At 41.5% G+C, this 22,483-nt stretch overlaps 2 protein-coding genes across 3 annotated transcripts in view; one reads left to right on the top strand and one right to left on the bottom strand.

Annotated features, from left to right (window-relative positions):
- Positions 1-1,790, top strand: part of MTREX (Mtr4 exosome RNA helicase) — a 117,971-nt gene extending 116,181 nt beyond the window's left edge. Inside the window, exon 27 of the mRNA XM_003827367.5 lies at positions 929-1,790. Within this exon, the coding sequence (XP_003827415.1) occupies positions 929-981 (53 nt within the window). The 3' untranslated portion in view covers positions 982-1,790. The remainder of the gene's footprint in view (positions 1-928) is intronic.
- PLPP1 (phospholipid phosphatase 1) overlaps positions 1,063-22,483 on the bottom strand; it is a 110,052-nt gene continuing 88,631 nt past the window's right edge. For both annotated transcript variants that reach the window (XM_034960095.3, XM_034960094.2), the window contains exons 4-6: positions 18,068-18,125; positions 2,072-2,248; positions 1,063-1,543 (exon numbers count right to left, since the gene is read on the bottom strand). In XM_034960095.3, coding sequence (XP_034815986.1) covers positions 1,415-1,543; positions 2,072-2,248; positions 18,068-18,125 — 364 coding nt within the window. In that variant the 3' untranslated portion in view covers positions 1,063-1,414. The remainder of the gene's footprint in view (positions 1,544-2,071; positions 2,249-18,067; positions 18,126-22,483) is intronic.

Below are 22,483 nucleotides of genomic sequence, written 5' to 3'. Positions count from 1 at the left end.
GTAACCACATTGTTGCTGAGTCAGTCAATGCTAGTGATTTCTGCAAACAACTTAGTGTCCTAAGAAGAGGTTTGCAAAAACTGGCTGATATTTCCACATTGTTGATAAATGTAGGCCTGTTTAATGACTCAGAGTTTAAGTGTAGGTGTCAAAGTTTTAAAAATAATTTGTAATCAAAATTTGTATTTGTCCTTCCTTGGCCTAGAAAGAATTTCACATGGGAACTGAAAAAAAAGTGTCTTCTGATATAGGTTGAAAATCCAAGTCTTTGGATTTTACATTTCTTTAGACAGTTTAGTCCTTCCCTATAATTTTTTTTATTTTTATTTTTATTTTTATTTATTTATTTATTTATTTAGTGTGTGGAGACAGAGTTTCGCTCTTGTTGCCCCAGGCTGGAGTGCAATGGCGCAATCTCGGCTCACCGCAACCTCCACATCCACCTCCCAGGTTCAAGCGATTCTCCTGCCTCAGCCTCCTGAGTAGCTGAACTACAGGCATGCGCCACCACGCCCGGCTAATTTTGTATTTCTAGTAGAGACGGGGTTTCTCCATGTTGGTCGGGCTGCTCTTGAACTCCTGACCTCAGGTGATCCGCTCGCCTCGGCCTCCCAGAGTGCTGGGATTACAGGCATGAGCTACTGCGCCCGACCTAGCATTTATCTTTTTAAACAGTTCTAGACACCTCTTTCCTGGCCAGCCCCCATGGACTATTTCAGAGTCAAAAGAACAGGGGTCTGGCTTGTATGTTTTCCACCTCACAGAGGTGGCTGCAAATTCCTCTAGGTGTTCAGCAAGGTGTTTGACTTTCTAGGCTGCTCGCTCACCAGTTGAATCAGGGTTGGTATACTGGCTTTAAAATTTCGGTAGAGACAAGTTAGGTGTTTTGTGGTCTTGAAAGTTTAAACCTTACTTTCTTTTCTCTTAGGAATCACCAAAATCAAGAGAGATATTGTGTTTGCTGCCAGCCTCTACTTGTAGAGTCAGCTAAAGGAGTGTGAGATTTTAAATTATTGACCACCTGTTTGATTACAGTTGACTACAAATGCCTGCAAGTGTGGATTTGGTTCTCCCATACATTTTAATATGTATTATATTTAAATCAAACATCATTCATAGAAAGCATATTACATACATGTTTATACATAAGCATTACATTTTTTTAATAAAAATGTATACAGGTGGGGCACTGTTTTGGTGGAAGGCTTGGAGTTTTTTTAATGAGTTTAGAGCTATTAGATAACCACTGAGTTAAAGGTAACTATGTACACACAAAGTGTGCATCCAAGAGGCATAGCAGCAGCAGCAGTCTTTAAAGGCTTGTACACTGGGAAGAAAGATGCATCCTCTTGCCTTGTGGCAATCATTTCCCTTTAGAAAACAGGCCAGCTTCACCTGGGCACCCTGCTGCCTTTCAAGGCTGGTGATTGCTCGGATAGTGATTCCCAGTTGTTGGTGTTTCATGCAGAGTTGTATGAGAGTCCTCCTCTTTTCTTTCTTTAAAAGTAGTTCTTTCTTTGAAGAAATCCGATACATATACAGCCTACAGTGCAAAATATTTAATGGTATAATTTAGATCAAGTTAAAAACTACATACAAAGTTGTGATCAACAGCATCCTAAGATAAATATAAACAAAAGGATATACTTTGAGGCATACAGATTAAGCATATAAAAAATTAGAGACTAACTGGGATTTTTTAAAGATTATTCCAAATTAAGAGTTGCTTTGTTATGCCTTCAGCAAATAGCTTCATTTTGCCAATACTGAATAAAAGAGTTATTTCTACATGTGAATTAGTTTTTTCAAGTCATAACCACCTAAAAAAACTATTTCTAGCCAGAGCCTTTCACAATAAAAATACTAAGATTTTACAAAAATACTAAGTTTTACAAAGAGCAACCTAGTTTTTAACCTGCTGTGTATCCTGAAGTGACTTTTAATAACATTGAGATTCTTGTCCACTGCACAGTCTTCTCCTCAGCTGGGGATTTTTTGGATTTTTTTTTTCTATTTACTTATCTAAATGTTTAGCAATATCAAGATGTAGGCTGTTGACCTGTATACTTACAACTAATATTGCAACCAGAGCTCCCTGAATGAGTCCAGTCAACACATCACTCCAGTGGTGTTTATAATCAGAAACTCGAGAAAGGCCCACATAAATGGATACGGCAACAAGACCAAATTGCAGTGTGGGGCGTAAGAGTCTTGCCCAGTCTCCCTTCATCCTGGCTTGAAGATAAAGCTAAAAGAAAAGAATAAAGAAAAAAATAGTTGATTTAACATAACGCAAAACTTTTATATTAAGGAAGGGTTGGCATTTGAAATGATTATCAAAGTATTATTATATAGGGAACAGGACTTCTAGGCAAACATTCACGTACGCATTATTACCTAAATGTTAATCCTTTAAAGAAACAAAACTATTGCCCTACTAACTTGTTCACAAGAATCTATTGCCAACCTAGCTATACCACCCTTCAAACTGTATACAAACAGGTGTTTCCTTGTTTATGGCTTTCTAAACAGGATTTCAGGGACAGTTCCTCCCCTTGCAATTTGGGTTATAATTCTGATAGTCAAGACCAGTGCTGCCATTGGTTTTTTTATTGTTTTCCTTAAAGAAATGGGGCGTTGCTCTGTTGCCCAGACTGGAGTGCAGTGGTGGTGTAGTCATAGCTCACTGCAGCCTCAAACTCCTGGGCTCAAGCAATCTTTCCATGTCAGTTTCCCAAGTAGCTGGGACTAGAGGTACATGTCACTGAGCCCAGCTAATTGTTTATTTTTTTTTAATTTTTTATAGAGATGGGGGTCTCACTATGTTGCCCAGGCTGGTCTCAAACTCCTCGTCTCAAGTAACCCGCCTGCATTGGCCTCCCAAAGTGCTGGGATTACAGACATGCGCCACCATGCCTGACCCAGTATCGTGGTTAGTTCTGAGTCTTGGGATAAAGTGCTAGCATTCTGGGCACAGGTTGCCATTGCTCTGGGCCTATCTAGGGACTATTTCATTAATTAACCAAAGAGAGCTCTTCTACCCTCAAATTGTTTAACAAGGCAACTGAGACTAAATAATCTGTATTTGCAAGTAATATAGGTTGTAGTTTAGTTATGATCCAGCCAAGAAGTGTATTCTTTCAACAGTACCTGTATCCCCTTTAAGTTAAGTTCTATGAGTTTTCTGTACACTAATCGGACCTAAGAAATTCCCCTTTCTCATGTCAGTCTGCCTTTGACTTTGGGTGCATCTCTGAAGGTTTTATGTAGAAATGATTCTTTTTAGGGAGTCTGCTCTCATTAAAAAAAAAAAGAAAAAACTACCTAATTTCTATCCAATAACAATATAATTTATAACATTCCCTTTAAAATTCTGTTCAATAATATATGACTCGTAGACTTAATTAAATGCAGTCCTTAGAAAACAATATACATAGCTCTCCCCATGGACACTGCCTATTTAAAATAGATGACACAAATCCATTCCCAGCTCTCTGGGCACTGCCATGGGTGTTCAGTCCCCAAAAGCTGGCAAAGACCCAGGGCTTATCTAATTTTATCAAGTACTTAGTATAAACCATCTAGTTCTAAAAGAGCACACCAGCTGTTTAACTGAGTCTGACTCATCAGCTAGTTTAAGTACCACTGGCTTTCTGCAGAATCCTTATTTTTGTTTGTTGTTCAAGCTGTGAAAAAAGTAAGTAGTCAAATCAAAAATAGCAACTCTAGAATGGACTTAAGCTAGTCCCATGCTACTTCCAACCTGAAGGAAACTCAGAGCTAGGACTTCAAGGTCTTTCCTCTTTTAAGATTCTAAAATCCCTGTAGCAATATTTCCATTCTAAAGAACCCTGACTTTCACTGTAGGTAGCCTGCAAACTCATATTGAATATTATTTTCTCCAGATTTCTTCCCCAACATGCCAGTGAAAAGAATTAACATTTACTTAACATTATCAATAATCAACTAAGCTCCAACACTTTTTTGGTGGGGGGGATGTGGGAGGGGGAAGCAGGGAACAGAGTTTTCCTCTTGTTGCCCAGGCTGGAGTGCAGTGGTGCAATCTCGGCTCACTGCAACCTCTGCCTCCCGGGTTCAAGCAATCCTCCTGCCTCAGCCTCCCGAGTAGTTGGGATTACAGGCGCTCACCACCACTCCCAGGTAATTGTCTGTATTTTTAGTAGGGACGATGTTTCACTGTGTTGGCCAGGCTAGTCTCAAACTCCTGACCTCAGGTGATCCACCCACCTCAGCCTCCCAAAGTGCTGGGATTACAGGCATGAGCCACCACACCCAGCTCGCTCCAACACTTCTAAGTGAAGTCTTTCCCCTTATAAATAGCTGTTTTTCTCCTTACACATCTACCCAAGAATAGAGGTTTCCCCCATCAGTGAAACTCTGACCATGGACCCAGAAATTATTTCACCGTGAGAATTCTGGATTCCCCAGTTGTGGTTCTGTACCTAACCTTGTGCTCTAGGCTTTGGCTTCTCTAGTGACAAACAGGCATGGCCTGAGTGTGCTTCCTATGTGCCCATACTGCATTTCCCTGGGTCAGGGTACTCGGTGTAGCTCTGTGAAGACTTCCATTTCTGTAGAGCTCAAGAAAGTGGACACCCTGAATTTCTCAGACCTTGGGTAAACTTGAATTCCACAGCTGACATGCCCAGAAATCCGGACTGGCTTTTCCCCTCCCACCTTGCCAGCAAAAGTTTCCTATATAAGTTCAACAAAGCTAAAAGGTAGTGTCTTTCTGGTGGCTCTACTTTGATTCTGGGCAAAGCAAACACTTGACATGACTTCCTTTAAAAGAAAGTCTATTACTTTAGCTTTCCCTAACTGCCACTGAAAAGTTGAATGTCTGAAGCTTCTCAATACTGTTCTATTAGAACTAGATACAGGGGACATAGCTCATGCTTCAGTGCCAAGGCTAATAGTAAAAAGGCTGTATAGGTTCCTTCCTTTGCAGATTCCACTCTTCTCTCCTCCCCATACATGCCATTTGCCAACCTTATCTATTAAACCCATTCTAGGTAAGGCATTCAGTTACTTCTCTTTTAAGAGTAGGAACTTAACAGAGCTGTATGTCTGGTACAGTGTGTGGTACCAGACAGGCTCGGCAGCAACATTATTACTTTTAATTCCCCTTCTAGGTGGAATTGCCCATTCACAGTCAGTCCTATTTGGACCACATAGCCCTGCCTTCTCCTTGCATACCCACATCTCCCTGCACTGACTAGATGACTTACACCAGGCATCACCCAGAGATCTGCTGGGCTGTATTTTGTCTCTGGAATTTATACCAGAAGTATGAAGGCGTTCTCTAATTTCAAAAGTAGTAGGAAGGATGCCTAATGGGTACATAATAGGTTATTTGCAAACTAAAGTTAGGAGGAAGCAAAAGCTATGGTCGAGGACAGCAAGCCGTTTAGTACAAAACAATGGAGTGGTTTCAAGATGGCTGACTAAAGTGCCCCTGGTACTTGCTTTCTGCTTGAAGAACCACCAAAACAGTAGTAGATAAATCACACTTTGAATAGATCACCTAAGAGAGAATGCTGGAATTTAACACCAAAATGACAGGAAACACCTGAGGCAAGTAAGGAGAGGGAAGCAAGGCAGGGTACCTGGCAGGGATTGGTTGGGGAGGCTCCCCCATGCTGGAGAAGGGTAAGTGACCCCCAACAGTCAGCATCCGCATTCCCATTGTGAAGTCCTGCAATCCCAGCCATGGAAGAAACCCTCAACCCACACAAACAGGGAACTTGGGGACTGCATGATGGCACTGCTCCAGAGAGGGAGCTCATCCCCCCCCCCCCCCAGTCCTAAGCAGCTACAGCAGGGCACCATTTTGAGAGCCCCGCCCCCAGCAGACTGCATCATTCCCTGAGGCCCAACAGCCCCTGCATATCCACATCTCTGAAGCCCCATTAAAGTCCCCCACCCACAGCTGGGTGCTGCCGCAGGGCCAAAGTATACAAGCTACTGGCAGTGAGCCAGCAGAGCCACTGTGCATTGTCAAGCCTGATTACAGGCTACCCTGTCCTGCAGATACCATCTGGGGCCAAAGTGCATGCTCCCAGCCCACCTGTTTATGACTGCTGCCACACAAAAACACCCCTACCTACCACAGCCAAGCCCTATACACACCACTGAGGGACCTATCCAGCCCGGCTCCACCTACCCCTATGCCCAAGCACACCATCGGGCGTTGGAGGGTGCACCTATCATTAACACCTGAGCACTCCTCCCAGGGGCCTCAGGAAGGGACCATCCAACCTGCTGCTACCACCACCCACATGCACCACCTATGGGCCTGGGGACTAGCCACCCAGCCCATCACGGTCACCACCAACACCAGCGCAAACCACTTGGGAATCAGAGGGTTGTCCTGCCATTGCCCGCACCACACCTGCTGTCTATGGGCAGCAAGCCCAAGGACCTTCCCACCGTGCTACTGCTGGCATCCAAGCAAGCTTCCTGGAGGCCCAAGAATCAGCCCACCTGGACCCTCTAACATCAGTGCCAGCATACACTGCCCCAGGGCCCAAGGACAGGCATGCTCAGCCTGCTGCTGCCACTCCTGGGGCTCGAGGATGGGCCCACCTAATGTTCCCATCTCCAGCAAATGCTTCATTGCAGCAATTAAAAACTGCAACTTAAGTCACTGAGGAAATCACACACAACTGATAACTTTACAGCCAAAGAAATCATACTGAGACTACACTATTGCATGCATCTGGAATCAAAGCCAAAGTGATCTACCCGACCAACACCACAGATACATCTTAAGGAAAATATCCTCCCCTATGAAGGCAAATTCAAAAAATTGGAAGAAGTGACTGTTAAACCGGATGTACAGATACCGAAATACGGATTCAAGAAACATGAAGAAGGAAATATGACACTTCCAAAGGAACACAGTAATTTTCTAGCAACAGATTCCAATGAAGAAATGTGTGAAATCTCAGAAAAAGAATTCAAAATAATGATTCAAAAAAAATTGAAAAAGCTCAGTGAGATACAAGAAAACAGCAATCAGAAAAATAATACAAAGAAATCAGAGAAACCATTTAGGATATGAATGAGAAAATTCCCAAAGACATAGATATAAAAAAAAATTCTGAAATTGATGAATTCATTGAATGAAATATAAAATAGATCCAACAGTTTCAACAATAGACTGCATCAAGCAGAACTTCAGAACTTCAAAAATTAGGTCTTTTGAACCCAGACAAAAATAAGAAAGAATGAGCAACAGCTATGTGACATATGTGACACCATAAAGTCATCAAATATTCAAATTTTTGGTGTCTCAGAAAACAAAAAAGGGATAGAAAACCTATTTGATTAAGTAATACCCGAAAACTTCCCAAGTCTAGCAAGAGATTTAGACACCCAGGCACAAGAAGCTTAGAAAACCCCAAATAGATGCAATTCAAAAATTCATGGCATATTACAGTCAAACTGTCAAAAGTCAGAGAATAAAACAGCAAGAGAAAAGTATCAAGTCACTTAGAAGGGGAACACCTATCAGACTAACAGTGAATTTCTCAGCAGCCACCTTACAGGCTAGGAGAAAATGGGATGATGTATTGAATGTGCTGAAAGAAAAATAAACCCCACCAGCCAAACTATTCTCAGATCGTGATGGAATAAAACTGGAAATGAATAATGAGGAACTTGGGAAATTGTACAAATGCATGAAAATTAAACAACATGCTCCTGAATGACCACTGGGTCAGGGAATAAATTAAGAAAGGAATAAAAAAATTTCTTGAAACAAATGAAAATAGAGGCAGGACATACCGAAACCCAAAAACAATGCTAGGAGGTAAATTAATACCAATAAACGCCCACATCAAAAATCTAGAAAGATTTCAAGTAAATAATCTAACAATGCAACTCAAGATAGTAGAAAAACAAGAACAAACCTAAAATTGGTGGAAGAAAAATACTAAAGAGCAGAGCAGAACTTAACAAAATGAACTCTTAAAAGTACAAAGGATCAACAAAAAAAGTTGCTTTTATGAAAGGATAAACGAAATCGACAAGAGAAAAAGAAAACCCAAATAAATTCAGAAATGAAAAAGACATTACAACTGATAACACAGAAATATAAAAGAACATCTATCTCCAATCATCTATTTGGAGATAGGGTCTCACTGTCACCCAGTCTGGGGCACAGTGGCGTGATCATCACTCACTGTAACCTCAGCCTCCTGGGTTCAAGTGATCCTCCCGTCTCAGTCTCCTGAGTAGCTGGGACTACAGAGCATCCCAGCATGAATAATTTTTATTTTTCTCTTTTTTTTTTTTTTTTTGGTAGAGACAGGGTCTTGCTATGTTGCCCAGGCTGGTCTTGAACTCATGGCCTCAAAGGATCTCCCACCTCGGCCTCTCAAAGTCCTGGGACTACCGGCATAAGCTACCATGCCTAGCTATCAGAGACTACTGCTAACTGCTGTGCATGAACTGGAAAGCCCAGAATAAATGGATCAATTCCTGGATACATACAATCTTCCAAGATTGAATCAGGAAGAAATAGAAAACCTGAACAGACCAATAATGAGTAATGAGATTCAATCAGTAATAAAATGCCTCCCATTTGGTCCCAATCCAGGACCAAATGGCTTTATTATTGAATTCTACCATACTTAAAAAGAAGAACACCCATTCTCCTCTAACTATTCCAAAAAATTGAAGGGAATTCTCCCTAACTCATTTCATGAGGTGAGCATTACCCTGATACAAAAAACAGACAAGGATGCAACGTAAGAAACCCATAAGCCAATATCTCTGATAAACACAGATGCAAAAATCCTCAACAAAATGCTAGCCAGCCTAATTCAACAACACATCAAAAAGATATTATGCCACGATCAAGTGTGATTTATCCCAGGGATGCAAGGAGGTTTCAACATAGGCAAATCAATAAATGTGACACATCACATTCAAATGTGATGAAAGTCTTTTAATAACATTCAACATCCCTTCATGATTTAAAAAAAAAACAACCTGTCCACAGGAACTACGCATGAAGGGGACATAACTCAACATGATAAATGTTACATAAACACACAACTAACACCATCCTAAACAGGGAAAAGCTGAAAGCCTTTCCTCTAAGAACTGGAATAAGACAAGGATGCCTACTTTGACCCCTCCTATTCAGCATAGCAGTGAAGACCTAACCCTGAGCAATGAGGCAAGAAAAAGAAATAAACGGACCAGGTGTGGTGGCTCACACCTGTAATCCCAGCACTTCGGAAGGTCAAGGCGGGCAGATCGCCTGAGGTCAGGAGTTCACAACAGCCTGGGCAACATGGCGACACCCCATCTCTACAAAAAAAAAAAAAATACAAAAAATTATCCAGCATTGGTGGCATGTGCCTGTGGTCTCAGCTATTTCGGAAGCTGAGGTGGGAACATCACTGCTTAAGCCCAGGACAATGAGGTTGCAGTGAGCTGAGATCGTGTCACTGCACTCCAGCCTGGGTGACAGGGAGACCCAGACTCGAAAAGAAAAAAAGAAAAGAAATAAAGGCATCCAAGTTGTATAACAGGAAATCAAACTGTCCGTCTTCGCAGACAATATGATCTTATATGTAGAAAAACCTAAAGACTCTACCAAAAAACTCTTAGATCTGATAAATTCAGTAAAGTTAAAGGATATAAAATCAACATACAAAAATCTCTAGCATTTTTTTTTTTTTTTTGACCGAGTATCACTGTGTCACCCAGGCTGGAGTGCAGTGACACGATCTTGGCTCACTGCAACTTCCGCCTCCCAGGTTCAAGCAATTCTCCTGCCTCAGCCTCCCAAGTAGCTGGGACTACAGGCGCGTGCCACCACACCTGGCTAATTTTTTCCATTTCCAACAGAGATGGTTTCACTGTTAGCCAGGATGGTCTCGATCTCCTGACCTCATGATTCTCCTGCCTCATCCTCCCAAAGTGCTGGGATTACAGGCGTGAGGCACCATGCCCCCAAATCTCTAGCATTTCTATACAACAATAGTGAATTAGCAGAGAAAGAAATCAAGAGGTCAGACCTGGCATTGTGGCTCACGCCTGTAATCCCAGCACTTTGGGAGGCCGAGACAGGTGGATCACTTGAGGTCAGGAGTTCAAAACCAGCCTGGCCAACATGGTGAAACCCTGTCTTTACTAAAAATACAAGAATTAGCTGGGTGCATGCCTGTAATCCTAGCTACTGGGAAGGCTGAGGAGGGAGAATCGCTTGAACTTGGGAGGTGGAGGTTGCAGTGAGCCGAGATCGCACCACTGCACTCCAGCCTGGGCGAGCGACTGAGTGAGACTCTGTCTCAAAAAAAAAAAAAAAAAAAAAAAGCAATCCCATTAACAATAGCTACAAAAAAAGAAGAAGAAGAAAAAAAGACACCTAGGGATCTATTTAACCAAGGAGGTAAAAGAACTCTACAAAGGAGACTGCAAAACACGGGTGAATGAAAATGCAGAAGACAGAAACAGGTGGAAAGATATCCCACGCATAAGGATCAGAAGAATTAATATGGTTAAAATGACCAGACTACCCAAAGCAATCTACAAATTCAATGCAACCCCTGTCAAAACAACAATGACATTCTGCACAGAAATAGAAAAAAAAAATCCTAAAATTCATACAGAATTAAAAAAGAGCCAGAAAGCCAAAGTAATCCTGAGCAAAATGAAAAAAAGCTTGGAGGCATCACACTACCTGACTTCATATTACAAGGCTATAATAACCAAAACAGCACAGTATTGGTATAAAAACAGACTCGTCAGCGACCAATGAAACAGAATAGAGATTCCAGAAATAAGTCCACATATTTACAGCCAACTGACTTTTGACAGAGGTGCCAAGAACATACAATAGAGACAGTCTCGTCACTAAATGGTGCTGGGAAAATTGGATATCCATATGCAGAAGAATGAAATTGGACCCCTATCTCTCAAGTAAGTTGGATTACAGACTTAAATGTAAGACCTGAAACGATAAAACTAATCAAAGAAAACATAGGGGAAACGCTTCAGGATATTGGTCTGGGCAAATATTTTATGGCTAAGACCTTGAACACAGAGGCAATAAAAATAGACAAATGGGATTATATTAAACTAAAAACCTGCACAGCAAAGGAAACAATCAGGAGAATAAAGAGACAGTCTGTTGAATGGGAGAAAATATTTGCCAAGTATTTATCCAGCAAGGAGCCAATATCCAGGACATATAAGGAACTCAACTCAATGGTAGAAAACCAAATACTCCCATTGAAAAGTGGGCATGGGGCATGAATAGACAATTCTCAAAAGAAGACATACAAATGGCCAATAGGTATATGAAAAAATTCTCAATATCACTAACCAGGAAAATGCAAGTCAAAACCACAATCTTACCTCAGTTAGAATGGCCATTATTAAAAAGACCAAAAAAACATTAAGAGATGCTGGTGAGGATGCAGAGAAAAGGAACTCTTCTACACTGCTGCTCGGAATATAAATTAGTCCAGCCACCAGAGAAATGCAGAAAAGGGGGCCTAATCCAGGGAAGTATGCTGAGGGAGATGTGCAGTGGTAACTGGGCTTTTTAAAAGGTATTAATACAAGAGATCACCTGGAACAGGGAGAATGGATGCGGGAGAATCTCCAGTCAGCTGCCCATACCAAAAAATGCTTTCCTTCCTTGATTAAGAAGGATGACTATTTCTAGTATTTATAGTCTCTGCTCCCAAATTTGGAGGCTATCCTGATACACATCAAGAGTAAATGTCATTTATCAAAAGAACACTTGAGTGTGCCACTAGTGTGATCCCTGCTGTAACGTACAGGAACACAACTCTAGAACTGGAAAGGAAGAGACATGGGTTTCCAGGACACACAAATTTTAAATGAAGATTAATAGGAAAAACAAAGATACATCATATTCTTCGCCTGACCTTCACACTCCTCCCTCCCCCATTTTCATCTATTAAAATGGGCTAGATATACAAATACCACAGGAACACAACATATGACAACCCCGACGCCTCAGAAGGAAACCACAGTTAGGCTATTTCTATTCCTCCCTGTCTCTTTGTACTACAGTGTGCGCCTGTAGTCCCAGCTACTCGGGAGGCTGAGACAGGAGAACTGCTTGAACCCAGAAGGCGGAGGTTGCAGTGAGCCGTGATCGCACCACTGCCCTCCAGCCTGGGCGACAGAGTGAGACTCTGTCTCAGAGAAAAAAAAAAAAAAAAAACTTTATAGCTGGGATATTACTAGAGATTCATACAAGCAATTTCCTATTTCTTAGAGCAATAAGGACACCAAGCATCACATTGCTCAAAATAACCAGGTGTTCAAGCCCAGAAAGGAGGGTTGCAGAAAGCTGGCCATTCCACCTGCAGGCAGCAAATGCTTCACTGAGAAGCACAGAGGCCTTCCTCCCAGTCCCAAATGATATGGCTTGGCTGTGTCCCCACCCAAATCTCATCTTGAATTCCCACATGTTGTGGGAGGGACCCAGTGGGAGGTAATTGAATCATGGGGGCAGGTCTTTCCCATGCTGTTCTTGTGATAGTAAGTCTCACGAGATCTGATGGCTTTATAAGGTGGAGTTTCCCTGCACAAGCTCTCTCTGCCTGCCGCCATCCACGTAAGATGTAACTTGCTCCTTCTTGCCTTCCGCCATGCTTGTGAGGCCTCCTAAGCCACAGGGAACTGGGAGTCCAATTAAACCTCTTTCTTGTGTAAACTGCCCAGCCTTGGGTATGTCTTTATCGGCAGCATGAAAACAGACTAATAAACCAACACTCCAAAACGTGTGGCTCCGCTTGTGAAGAGCCTCATGATAGTTTTATAAAGTGCACAAAGAAGACCTGGTCAAAACAAATGGAAGACTCTTCATTACACAGAGCCACATCAGGAACAAATTACAAGGTATGCCCATTTTTTCTTTTGTTTAAAAATTAATATTAAAAGAAACTAGAAAATTCAACATCTGTGATACTACTTAGGCATTCTTTCATTCTTTCACTATCACTGAAGGGTGGTGCTATTGCCTGGATATTTGTGTTACCCCAAAATTTGTATACTGAATGCCTAACCCCCACAAGGCAATGGGATTAGGAAAATAGGACTTTTGTGGGTGATTAGGTCATAAGGGGTTAACCCTCATGAAAGGGATTAATGAACTAATAAGAGATCCAGGGGAGCTCCCTTGCCCCTTCCACTGTGTGAGGACATTCTACAACCTGGAAGAAGGCCCCACCATTACCCAAATCATGCTGGCACCCTAATCTTAGACTTCCAGCTTCCAGACTGAGAAATTTGTTTTTTATAAACCACCCAGTCTGCTGCAATTGGTTATAGCAGCCCAAACTAAGACAGGAAGGACATATAACCATTTTTGGTTGAAATTTCTGAAACATTTAACTTCCATTAAAGGATCTAATTAGAATATCTCACCTTTAAAATAAATAATTGTTGAACGAGATATTTTTTGAAGCTGTTTTGATTTTGCCTTTCCTTGACTAATCTTGTTAACACTTCTTAACTGTAAAATGTTGTTATTGTCTCATAGCCTCTGAATATTCTATTGTTAATAAAGTAAGAACTTTTTTTTTTCCATTTTAAACTAGAGTCAAGGGGTTGGCTTGCAAGCTAAGAACATTTTTAAGGAGTTTTTTTTTTGTTTTTTTTTTTTTCAAAAAAGAATATGTGACCTACAAAGCCTAAATATTTATTATCTGACCTTTAACTGAAAAAAAAAAAAAATACCAACCCCAGAACTAGACTAACAACAGCAGGCTCAATGCAAAGAAATATACCTTGGTCTACTTATTTTGAAATAGTGCTTTTATGACTAGCCAGGCAAGCCAAATTGATTGCTCCACCTACATTTGATGACAGATCTGTCCAGAAGAACACTGGAAAGCAGGCCTCAGTTTAGTCTTCTTTGGGTTTTAATTTCACCATTTTTAGGATTCACTGAGGCACTAAATTTAGATCTTAAATCCCACCTCAAAATCAGACAAGGTTCGTAGGCTATGGGCCATGAGTTGTTCATTATTTGCCCAATGTTCAGCAATAATCAAGTTTGGAAAACATCACGAAGTATCAACAATGCTAGGTAGTATACAGTGAATGCTAAATGAGGGATTATATGAATCTTAAGGAAAGTGGATAGTATGAAAGAGTCTGAGTGGATTTAGATAGGTGGGCAGCACTGTCTAAACACAGGGCAGGGGCAAGGCCCAGATAAGAGGCATTTTGTGGCAGGGAGGAGAGTCTGGCTGAAGCATAGATACAGGAATTTCATAACAGGCGGTGATATAAACAATCTGGGGTTACAGCCTCAATAGAAGGGTCTCAGGAAAAGTATTTTAGCACTCCTCACTGTATTGAAAGAAAATACAGACTCATACCATGGCTGTTCTCCTGAATCATCAAATAAATTTGGAATCTGTGGCATTCAGCCAAGTTCACGGGGAGTCACTAAGCATATAAACTGGCTATGTGCAAAGCAGCCCTGCCCTGAGCTCCCGCAGCCTGGGAGGTTTTCACTGATGCTGACTCTCTCTTGGCACAGTTAAGTGTGCAGGGCTGCACTGGCTGCCAGAGAAGAACAATGGTCAGGGTGTTTTAAGAGCCATTTTTAACTAGAAGTTAATTTCTGGGTGTCAGGAATTGACAGGGAAGTTTTGGCTATCAAAGACTGTCCTAGGAGAGGATTTAAATGACTACGTCTCTACCCAAATCTGAGACTGACTCATGAAGCCAAGGTGCCCAGAGAAACAAGATGAGTCACTGCTCAAGGAATTCGGGGGTGGGGCTTAGAGGTTAAATGTTGTACATAGGCCAGGCGCGGTGGCTCACCCCTGTAATCCCAACACACTGGGAGCCCGAGGCAGGCGGATCACGAGGTCAGGAGATTGGGACCATCCTGGCTAACACGGTAAAACCCTGTCTCTACTAAAGATACAAAAAATTAGCTGGGCGTGGTGGCGGGCGCCTGTAGTCCCAGCTACTCTGGAGGCTGAGGCAGGAGAATGGCGTGAACCCGGGAGGTGGAGCTTGCAGTGAGCCGAGATCGCGCCACTGCACTCCAGCCTGGGTGACAGAGCAAGACTCCGTCTAAAAAAAAAAAAAAAAAGTTGTACATAAATGTGAAAAGCAAGGATCTGTGTATTCAGGGCTGAAATAAAAGCTGGGGCCTACATCCACATCAAGCAAATATTTCCACTACCTAGAGTCAGTAAAGTGCAGTGCATGGTTGCTCTGGCCTGCTTTCTTCTCCAGAAAGGTCTTGGTCTACAACAAATCTATTTATCTAGGCTGCTTTTTTTGCCATTACAACTTTACATCTGTTAAATCAAACTAAAATCTGGCCTGAAAACCCCCTGCTCACATACTTGAGTTCTTCTGTACAAAGAACAACCTAATTTGGTAAGTAGCAAACTGGGAGCCTGACTCAGGAATGTGCTTCTGTAACAGCAGCTGAGTCTCAGCCAGTCCCGGCAGCCATATTTCAACCACTCACAGCCATTCAAACCACGCTCAAATAAAGCTCCAAGGCCGAGCTGTAACCAATCCGGCAGTTTCTGCACCTCGCTTCCATTTTCTGTACTCACTTTCCTTTTTCTGTCCATAAATTCTCCCTGACCACTTAGAAGCAGTGGAGTCATTCTGAATCTGCTGTGACTCTGAGGGCTGCCCAATTTGAAAGTCGTTTCTTCCTTGCCCAGTGACACCCTTAAATTTATCTAAAGTTGTTCTTTTAACACAGTTGGTTCAAACTGACCCAATTACCACACTATGGTTGACATCATTTTCCCGAGTTGATATCCTTCATATGTGGCTGCATGTCCACTGAGCAGGCCTGCCACTGAGGCCCTCTATTATATCAATGTCATCCTCTCTATAGTAATTTTAATCTTTCACAAAACAGCCCTCAGTACAAGTTACTATTTGACCAATTACACAGACGTTAATGGGTGTTTTGAGAAGGGTCAAGGAAGAAGAGCAGAAAATGATAAAGTATGGAATATGTTATAGCTGAGAATTTTCTTTAAAATTACAAACAGTGGGTCAAAGTTATGTGTCAGTCACTTCCAGAATGCCATTTTACTTCCAGAGATCTGCATCAGCTGACCTTCAAAATAAATGGACTAGGGTTCAGACCAAGTAATCAATCAATCAATACAGCATGGGATCCTGATTATCAAGAAACCCCACAGAGCTCACAGAACTCAGCAGCCCCCTCCCAAGGTGCCTATTCCCTCACTTGTAAAACAGTGGCAGTCATCCCTCATCTTTTCATGGAAATTTAGTCAAAAATAAAAGTAGTGTAAAATGCAAATCATCATCAAGATCAATCAAAACTCAGATTTCTAGATTTCTCATAAAGAGGGACTTGGACACTAACACACACAGGTGAGCGAAAAACAAACCACAATAGCTAGTGAGACAAAAGCTAGACCTAGTGAGGTCTAGCCCAGGGCATACAAAGCACGCCCACACATTCAAACGCCCTTCAGTCCAGTCACAGGCCCATGCTCTGGGAAGAGCTCTCAGGATAGTAACGGCTCTAGCTATTGCTCAGCCTTCTGGGTCTGCCCTGGTCCTCGTGCTCTAATTAAAAAGAAAAAAATATGTTGTCTCGCTTAAGAAAGAATGCTGATTTTTTTCTAATAGGATAAATGAACAGAAGATGTCAGAATAGTATTTGCTGCTAACTACCTTCAGATAAGTCACATTTTCCATGCCGCATCTGCAGAAACATTTGAGTGTGTGTCTTAAAAAGGAAGCCCTAAATTCTGCTGAATCATACTCTGTGCTTCTTCACAAAATTTAATTAATGTAAGAAGAAAGCTTTGAAAATTAGCTGTTGTAATGGCTTGAGGTTCTGACTTTGAATTTTATATAACACATCTACAATTTACATATTCTTTTAATGTTTGGAATTTGTTTTTTCAAATAAAAGCAAGATTCTAGTAAAACATTTTAAATTATCTCTGAGACTAATTCCCATTAGTTTACCCTTAATGTTACATATTGTGCATTTTAAGTCTAAGCATTAAATTATCATACAGCACTTAATGTGATCAAAGGGAAAAACACAGGAAATGACAAATTTACACAGAACACAACTGTATAAAAATCCCCTTATAAAGAAAATTAAGACAAAAATTATAGCTGATCTATTAGGGTACAGATTTTCTAACCCTCCTCTCTGTTCCCCCTAAATATTGATAATGCAGGACATATTAATACACCCAAATATATAGTGTTTTATTAATACTTTATATGTAAAGAAAACATTATAAAAAAATAAAAATCAAGTAAAATTGACCTTTAAAAATCCCTTGAATGTGTCCTGAAGCCTGGTCTTGCATTAGTTACTCTCAAAAAACTACATATTCATCTCTAGTTTGATAATGCAAAATGTGGGTGCAAATCTTCGTAAGGCCTCACTGCCAGCTTTGTATGATGCAAATGCAAATTGCTATGCTGCTGCTCTACAGGTTGGCATCAGAACTGGACCTGGAAGTTGTATAGATGACAGGCTCCAGAAGTGGCAACTGCCTTTCCCAGCAGTTGAAACCTTTCTGGTCCCTTGCAGAGCACTCTGGGAATGTTTTAGAAAATGGGAGGAAAACAAAATCTGCTCAAATAGGAACAAGGACAGCTGCCTTCACTTAACAATGATCAAAACCCAACTCCTCACCACAGCAGAGCCCAGGAGGAAAGAAGCTCTGCTGCTGTTCGCCCACACTGAGCAGATGAGGAGAGTGGCTCCCAGTTAGGGAGGAGGTTAACAAGCAACAGCAGCCCGTTGTCCCAGTCCTTCAGATTAGTTACCTGCTGTGATTACACAGAAGCTGTGTTCCAGAAAACCACTTCAGGAAACGTCCCAAAGTAAGGGCACACATCAACTACTTCTCAGCATGAAACTTACAGATTTGCAGATCATCTGTTTCACCTTTTGCTACTGGCTAATTTATTAGGACAGGTGAGGACACTGATGCTGAGCACATTAATTCCATGCAGCACATAACCTAACCGTCAACAGACACAAAGTACTTACTGCCACAAACAGCATGCAGTACATGGAAAACGAAGAGTGGCCTGAATAGAAGGACAACCTGGAAGAAAAAGAAGACAAATGTTACTTTTCTCTCTTAGGAGCCAAAAGTATTCTTGATTTCATAAATCTGCTCCTTAGCTTCAGAGTGTACACAACTGCCTCCCTCTACTTTGAGAAATTAGAAGGGTACGGCAGGGGGACAATTAGGACACGAACATTAAAGAGTGCAAGAAGGATCTGAGGTCAGATCTCTATACAGTATCATTTTATTGAAACCTTCAGGATGGGTAATGTGTCATGAAAATAAACTTGCCAAGCAATTCTAAGATGTCAGAAGAATGATACTTGACAAGTCATAACTGGCACAAATTGCCTTGACTTTATTACATACACACTTATGTGACCATGATTTAAGTTTTATTTTCCACTTGCAGGATTAGTCCCTGAATAATGTCATACCTCCTTGGGAACACTCAGAAGTTGATTGCTTTTTTCCATCCATATTAATATTTTAGTATTTTGGCCCAGCGCAGTGGCTCAGTCCTGTAATCCCAGCACTTCAGGAGGCCAAGGCGGGCGGATCACGAGGTCAGGAGATCGAGACCATCCTGGCCAACATGGTGAAACCCCATCTCTACTAAAAACACAAAAATTAGCCGGGCGTGGTGGCGTGTGCCTGTAGTCCCAGCTACTCGGGAGGCTGAGGCAGAAGAATTGCTTGAACCTGGGAGGCGGAGGCTGCAGTGGGCCAAGATCGCACCACTGCACTCCAGCCTGGGTGACAGAGGGAGACTCCATCTCAAAAAAAAAAAAAAAATTGGTGTTTTAAATGGGCACACATCTTGCCTTACATTTCCCACCAAATTCAGTGCTTTTGTTTCTTTCAATATTAGAGTCTATAAACATCTAAGTATCATCTTCCCCACCTAAAAATGACAGAATGCTTACAAAACTTAATTTTGTGGCACTTCTGAGAAAAGAAAAATAGAGCTAACATTAAAGATCTAAGATTTGCTTATACAGAATGAGCCACTGATGCAGAAGAGGCAAGCACATCAGGCACAGTGAAAGTATGCCATGAAAAGATGCTCATGCAAATAACTAGAATGCATCTCCCAACCACTTTTCCCTACGTAAGAATAAGAACAAAAACAAGAGGGACCGGCTCTTAAGTAATTTACTTATTACACTCTGCCTTGTTCAAAAGGAATTTAAGGGAGACGTTGGTTCCCTGAATTCAGACAGGAGAAAAACCTCCTCACACACATACTGGAAAGTCACGTGTGTATGTTTGGCAGCTGCCAGTGGGTAGGAAAGAAAGGATTACTTAAAAAAAAAAAAAACATATATATATATATATATATATATATATATATACACACACACACATATATATATGATTCTACCAAGAATTTTGACTTCTTTTTGTAATCAGATACATGCCTAAGAAAGAGAATTCTGTAAATTCCTGTGCCAACCAGGAATTATGTAATTAAACCCAATAATTATTCTGGGTTTAGTCTACGTAAAGGAAGAAAAATAAATCACTTTTTAACCTTGCTATTTGACCACACAGAATGGATCAATACGAATAGTAATTTTAAATCAGATAATTAGAGCACAGCTCTGCATATTTTATAGTTTCAATGTTTTATTGAAGAGCCTACAAGTTAATAAAAGCCAATTTCAAGGATTGTCAAAGCCCACCAAGCCAACATATCCATAATCACAGAAATATTCTCAAAGCCAAGCAAGTGAGGTCTCACTAAATCCTTTACACTGTGCTATAAAATCATGAACTGCAAACTAATTTAGGTAATAGTTTTAAACAGCTCTGAATCAGCCATAGAATGATTTCATTTGTTGGTTTCCATTTTTTACACTGAATACAAAAACAGATATTTTATTCAGTATGGAATTTGTGAAGAAGTCTGGCTATGACTTTGACAGACAGGGATTAAAAACAAAGGGGTAATTCTATTCAATCTCAGTGTCTACGTCTTTATCCATAGTAATTTACCAAACAGATCATAATATGGTCTTTTATTTCTATTAAGCAAACAGAATAAAGCACAAAAAAATGGAAATTCAAAGCATTCATATTCCATATAAATCTAACTCTTTATCAGAGTCTTTAGGAGATACAGCTCTTACAGATATCTTATTATGACCAGAATTCACAAATATACTAAATATCTGTATGGGTGGTTTAATAAATCCCAAGGAGTAGCCCAAATGCTTTTTTTTTTTTTTTTTTGAGACAGAGTCTCACTGTATTGCCCAGACTGGAGTGCAGTGGTGCATTCTTGGCTCACTGCAACCTCCGCCTCCCGGGTTCAAGTGATTCTCCTGCCTCAGCCTCCCTAATAGCAGGGATTACAGGCTTGCACCACTGCGCCAGCTAATTTTTGTATTTTTAGTAGAGACGAGGTTTCGCCACGTTGGCCATGCTGGTCTGGAACTCCTGACCTCATGTGATCCGTCGCCCTCGGCCTCCCAAAGTGCTAGGATTACAAGCGTGAGCCACCGCACCCGGCCCCAAATGCAGTTTGTTTTCATCATAGTGACTTCACTGAAATGTTTAAGACTATGGCCCTGGCCTAAGAACCCTGCCCTTAGACTTTAGCCAATTCTAGATTTTAACCAATCCTAGACTATCATCTCACTTCATTATAGCCTCTCTGATGAAGGCAAGTACAGTACAGTAACAATGTGAGCCAGCTTTCCAACCAAATCTTACGAAAATCTTCTCAGGAAGAAAATTTACGGAGAGAAAAATGTATTTTGAAATGCTGCTGTTTTCACTGACTCTGAGGAGTGGTCTACTGAACAATAAGCCAGCTTCAATTATTAAGTAAACTGATTTTGACTATATAAATCACTATGAATGGGATTCTATTTTGTGTGTGTGTGTGTGTGTGTGTGTGTGATGGAGTCTCGCTCTGTTACCCAGGCTGGAGTGCAGTGGCGTGATTTGGCTCACTGCCACCTCTGCCTCCTGGGTTCAAGCGATTCTCCTGTCTCACCCTCCTGAGTAGCTGGGACTACAGGTGCGCACCACCACGCCCAGCTAATTGTTGTATTTTTAGTAGAGATGGGGTTTCGCCCTGTTGGCCAGGCTGGTCTTGAACTCCTGACCTCAGGTGATCTGCCCGCCTCGGCCTCCCAAAGTACTGGGATTACAGGCGTGAGCCACCGCGCCTAGCCTGGGATTCTATTTCAAATGGCAACTTTATGATGTTTTTTTCCTCACATTTGTCAGCCAGGGCACCCCCTTCTCCGAGCTGATTAAACTTGGCCTGATCCCCAATATCATGGCATTGAGAGCATTCATAGCCATCTGCCTGCATCTGCCTGCCCCCATGCATGTGAGTTCCCTCCTCGACTGAGCATTCTTCTATCTCTGTGCTCCAACATCCACATCCATGTTCAGCCTCATAAATCGCAAAGACACAATCAAATCCATCCTTCATCAGCATCAAAAGCAATCAACTCATATAAAGCATATCTTAATTTAGTATTTTGGGGCTCAGAAGGAGGTTAAATCACAAAGAACCCAGCTGATCATCTCTGATCTCTTCCCACCACCTTTCTTCCTTTCCTCCTCCCTACTCTCCAAAGTTAAAAAGCACAAAACAGATACACCTTTAGCTGTTTTCATTTGAAATATCTTTATTTTGCATTCACTCTTTTTTTTTTTTTTTTTTTTTTTTGAGACAGAGTCTCACTCTGTCACCCAGGCTGGAGTTCAGTGGCCCAATCTGAGCTCACTGCAACCTCCGCCTCCTGGGTTCAAGCAATTCTCCTGCCTCAGCCTCCCAAGTAGCAGGGATTAGAGGCGCCTGCCATCATGCCTGGCTAATTTTTGTATTTTTAGTAGAGACAGGGTTTCACCGTGTTGCCCAGGCTGGCCTCAAACTCCTGACCTCGAGTGACCTGCCTGCCTCGGCCTCCCGAAGTGCTGGGATTACAGACATGAGCCACCGTGCCCAGCCTACATTGATTCTTGAATGATGGTATTCCTGAGTACAGAATTCTAAATTGATGACTTTTTTTCCCATCGCTTTGAGGCTATCATTGCGCTATCTTCTGGCTTCTGCTTTTGCTGTTAAAATATAAGCCATCTGTCAGCCAGTTCTTTCTGGGTAATCTGTCTTTTCTCTGTAACTGCTTCCTCTCCTCCTGCCCCCATCAATCAATATTCTAGTTTTACTGCGTTGTGTCTAGTACTAGGATTTCCTTTTATTGCTCTAGTTCAGTATTCGTTGGCTTCTTCTATCTGAGGACTCACCAATTTGTAGAAGTCCTCAGCCACCTTTGCATACTGGGCATCCTCCATCCTCGTACCTTTCTATGGGATGCTGATTCAACACGTAAGACCTTTGCATTCTATTCCTCCAGATCTCTTACCCTTTC

Source organism: Pan paniscus, chromosome 4, assembly GCF_029289425.2.
Source record: "Pan paniscus chromosome 4, NHGRI_mPanPan1-v2.0_pri, whole genome shotgun sequence".
In the NCBI taxonomy this organism is placed as follows: Eukaryota; Metazoa; Chordata; class Mammalia; order Primates; family Hominidae; genus Pan; species Pan paniscus.
Note: the sequence above shows the minus strand (reverse complement) of the source record. Positions and strands in the feature narration are given on the sequence as shown.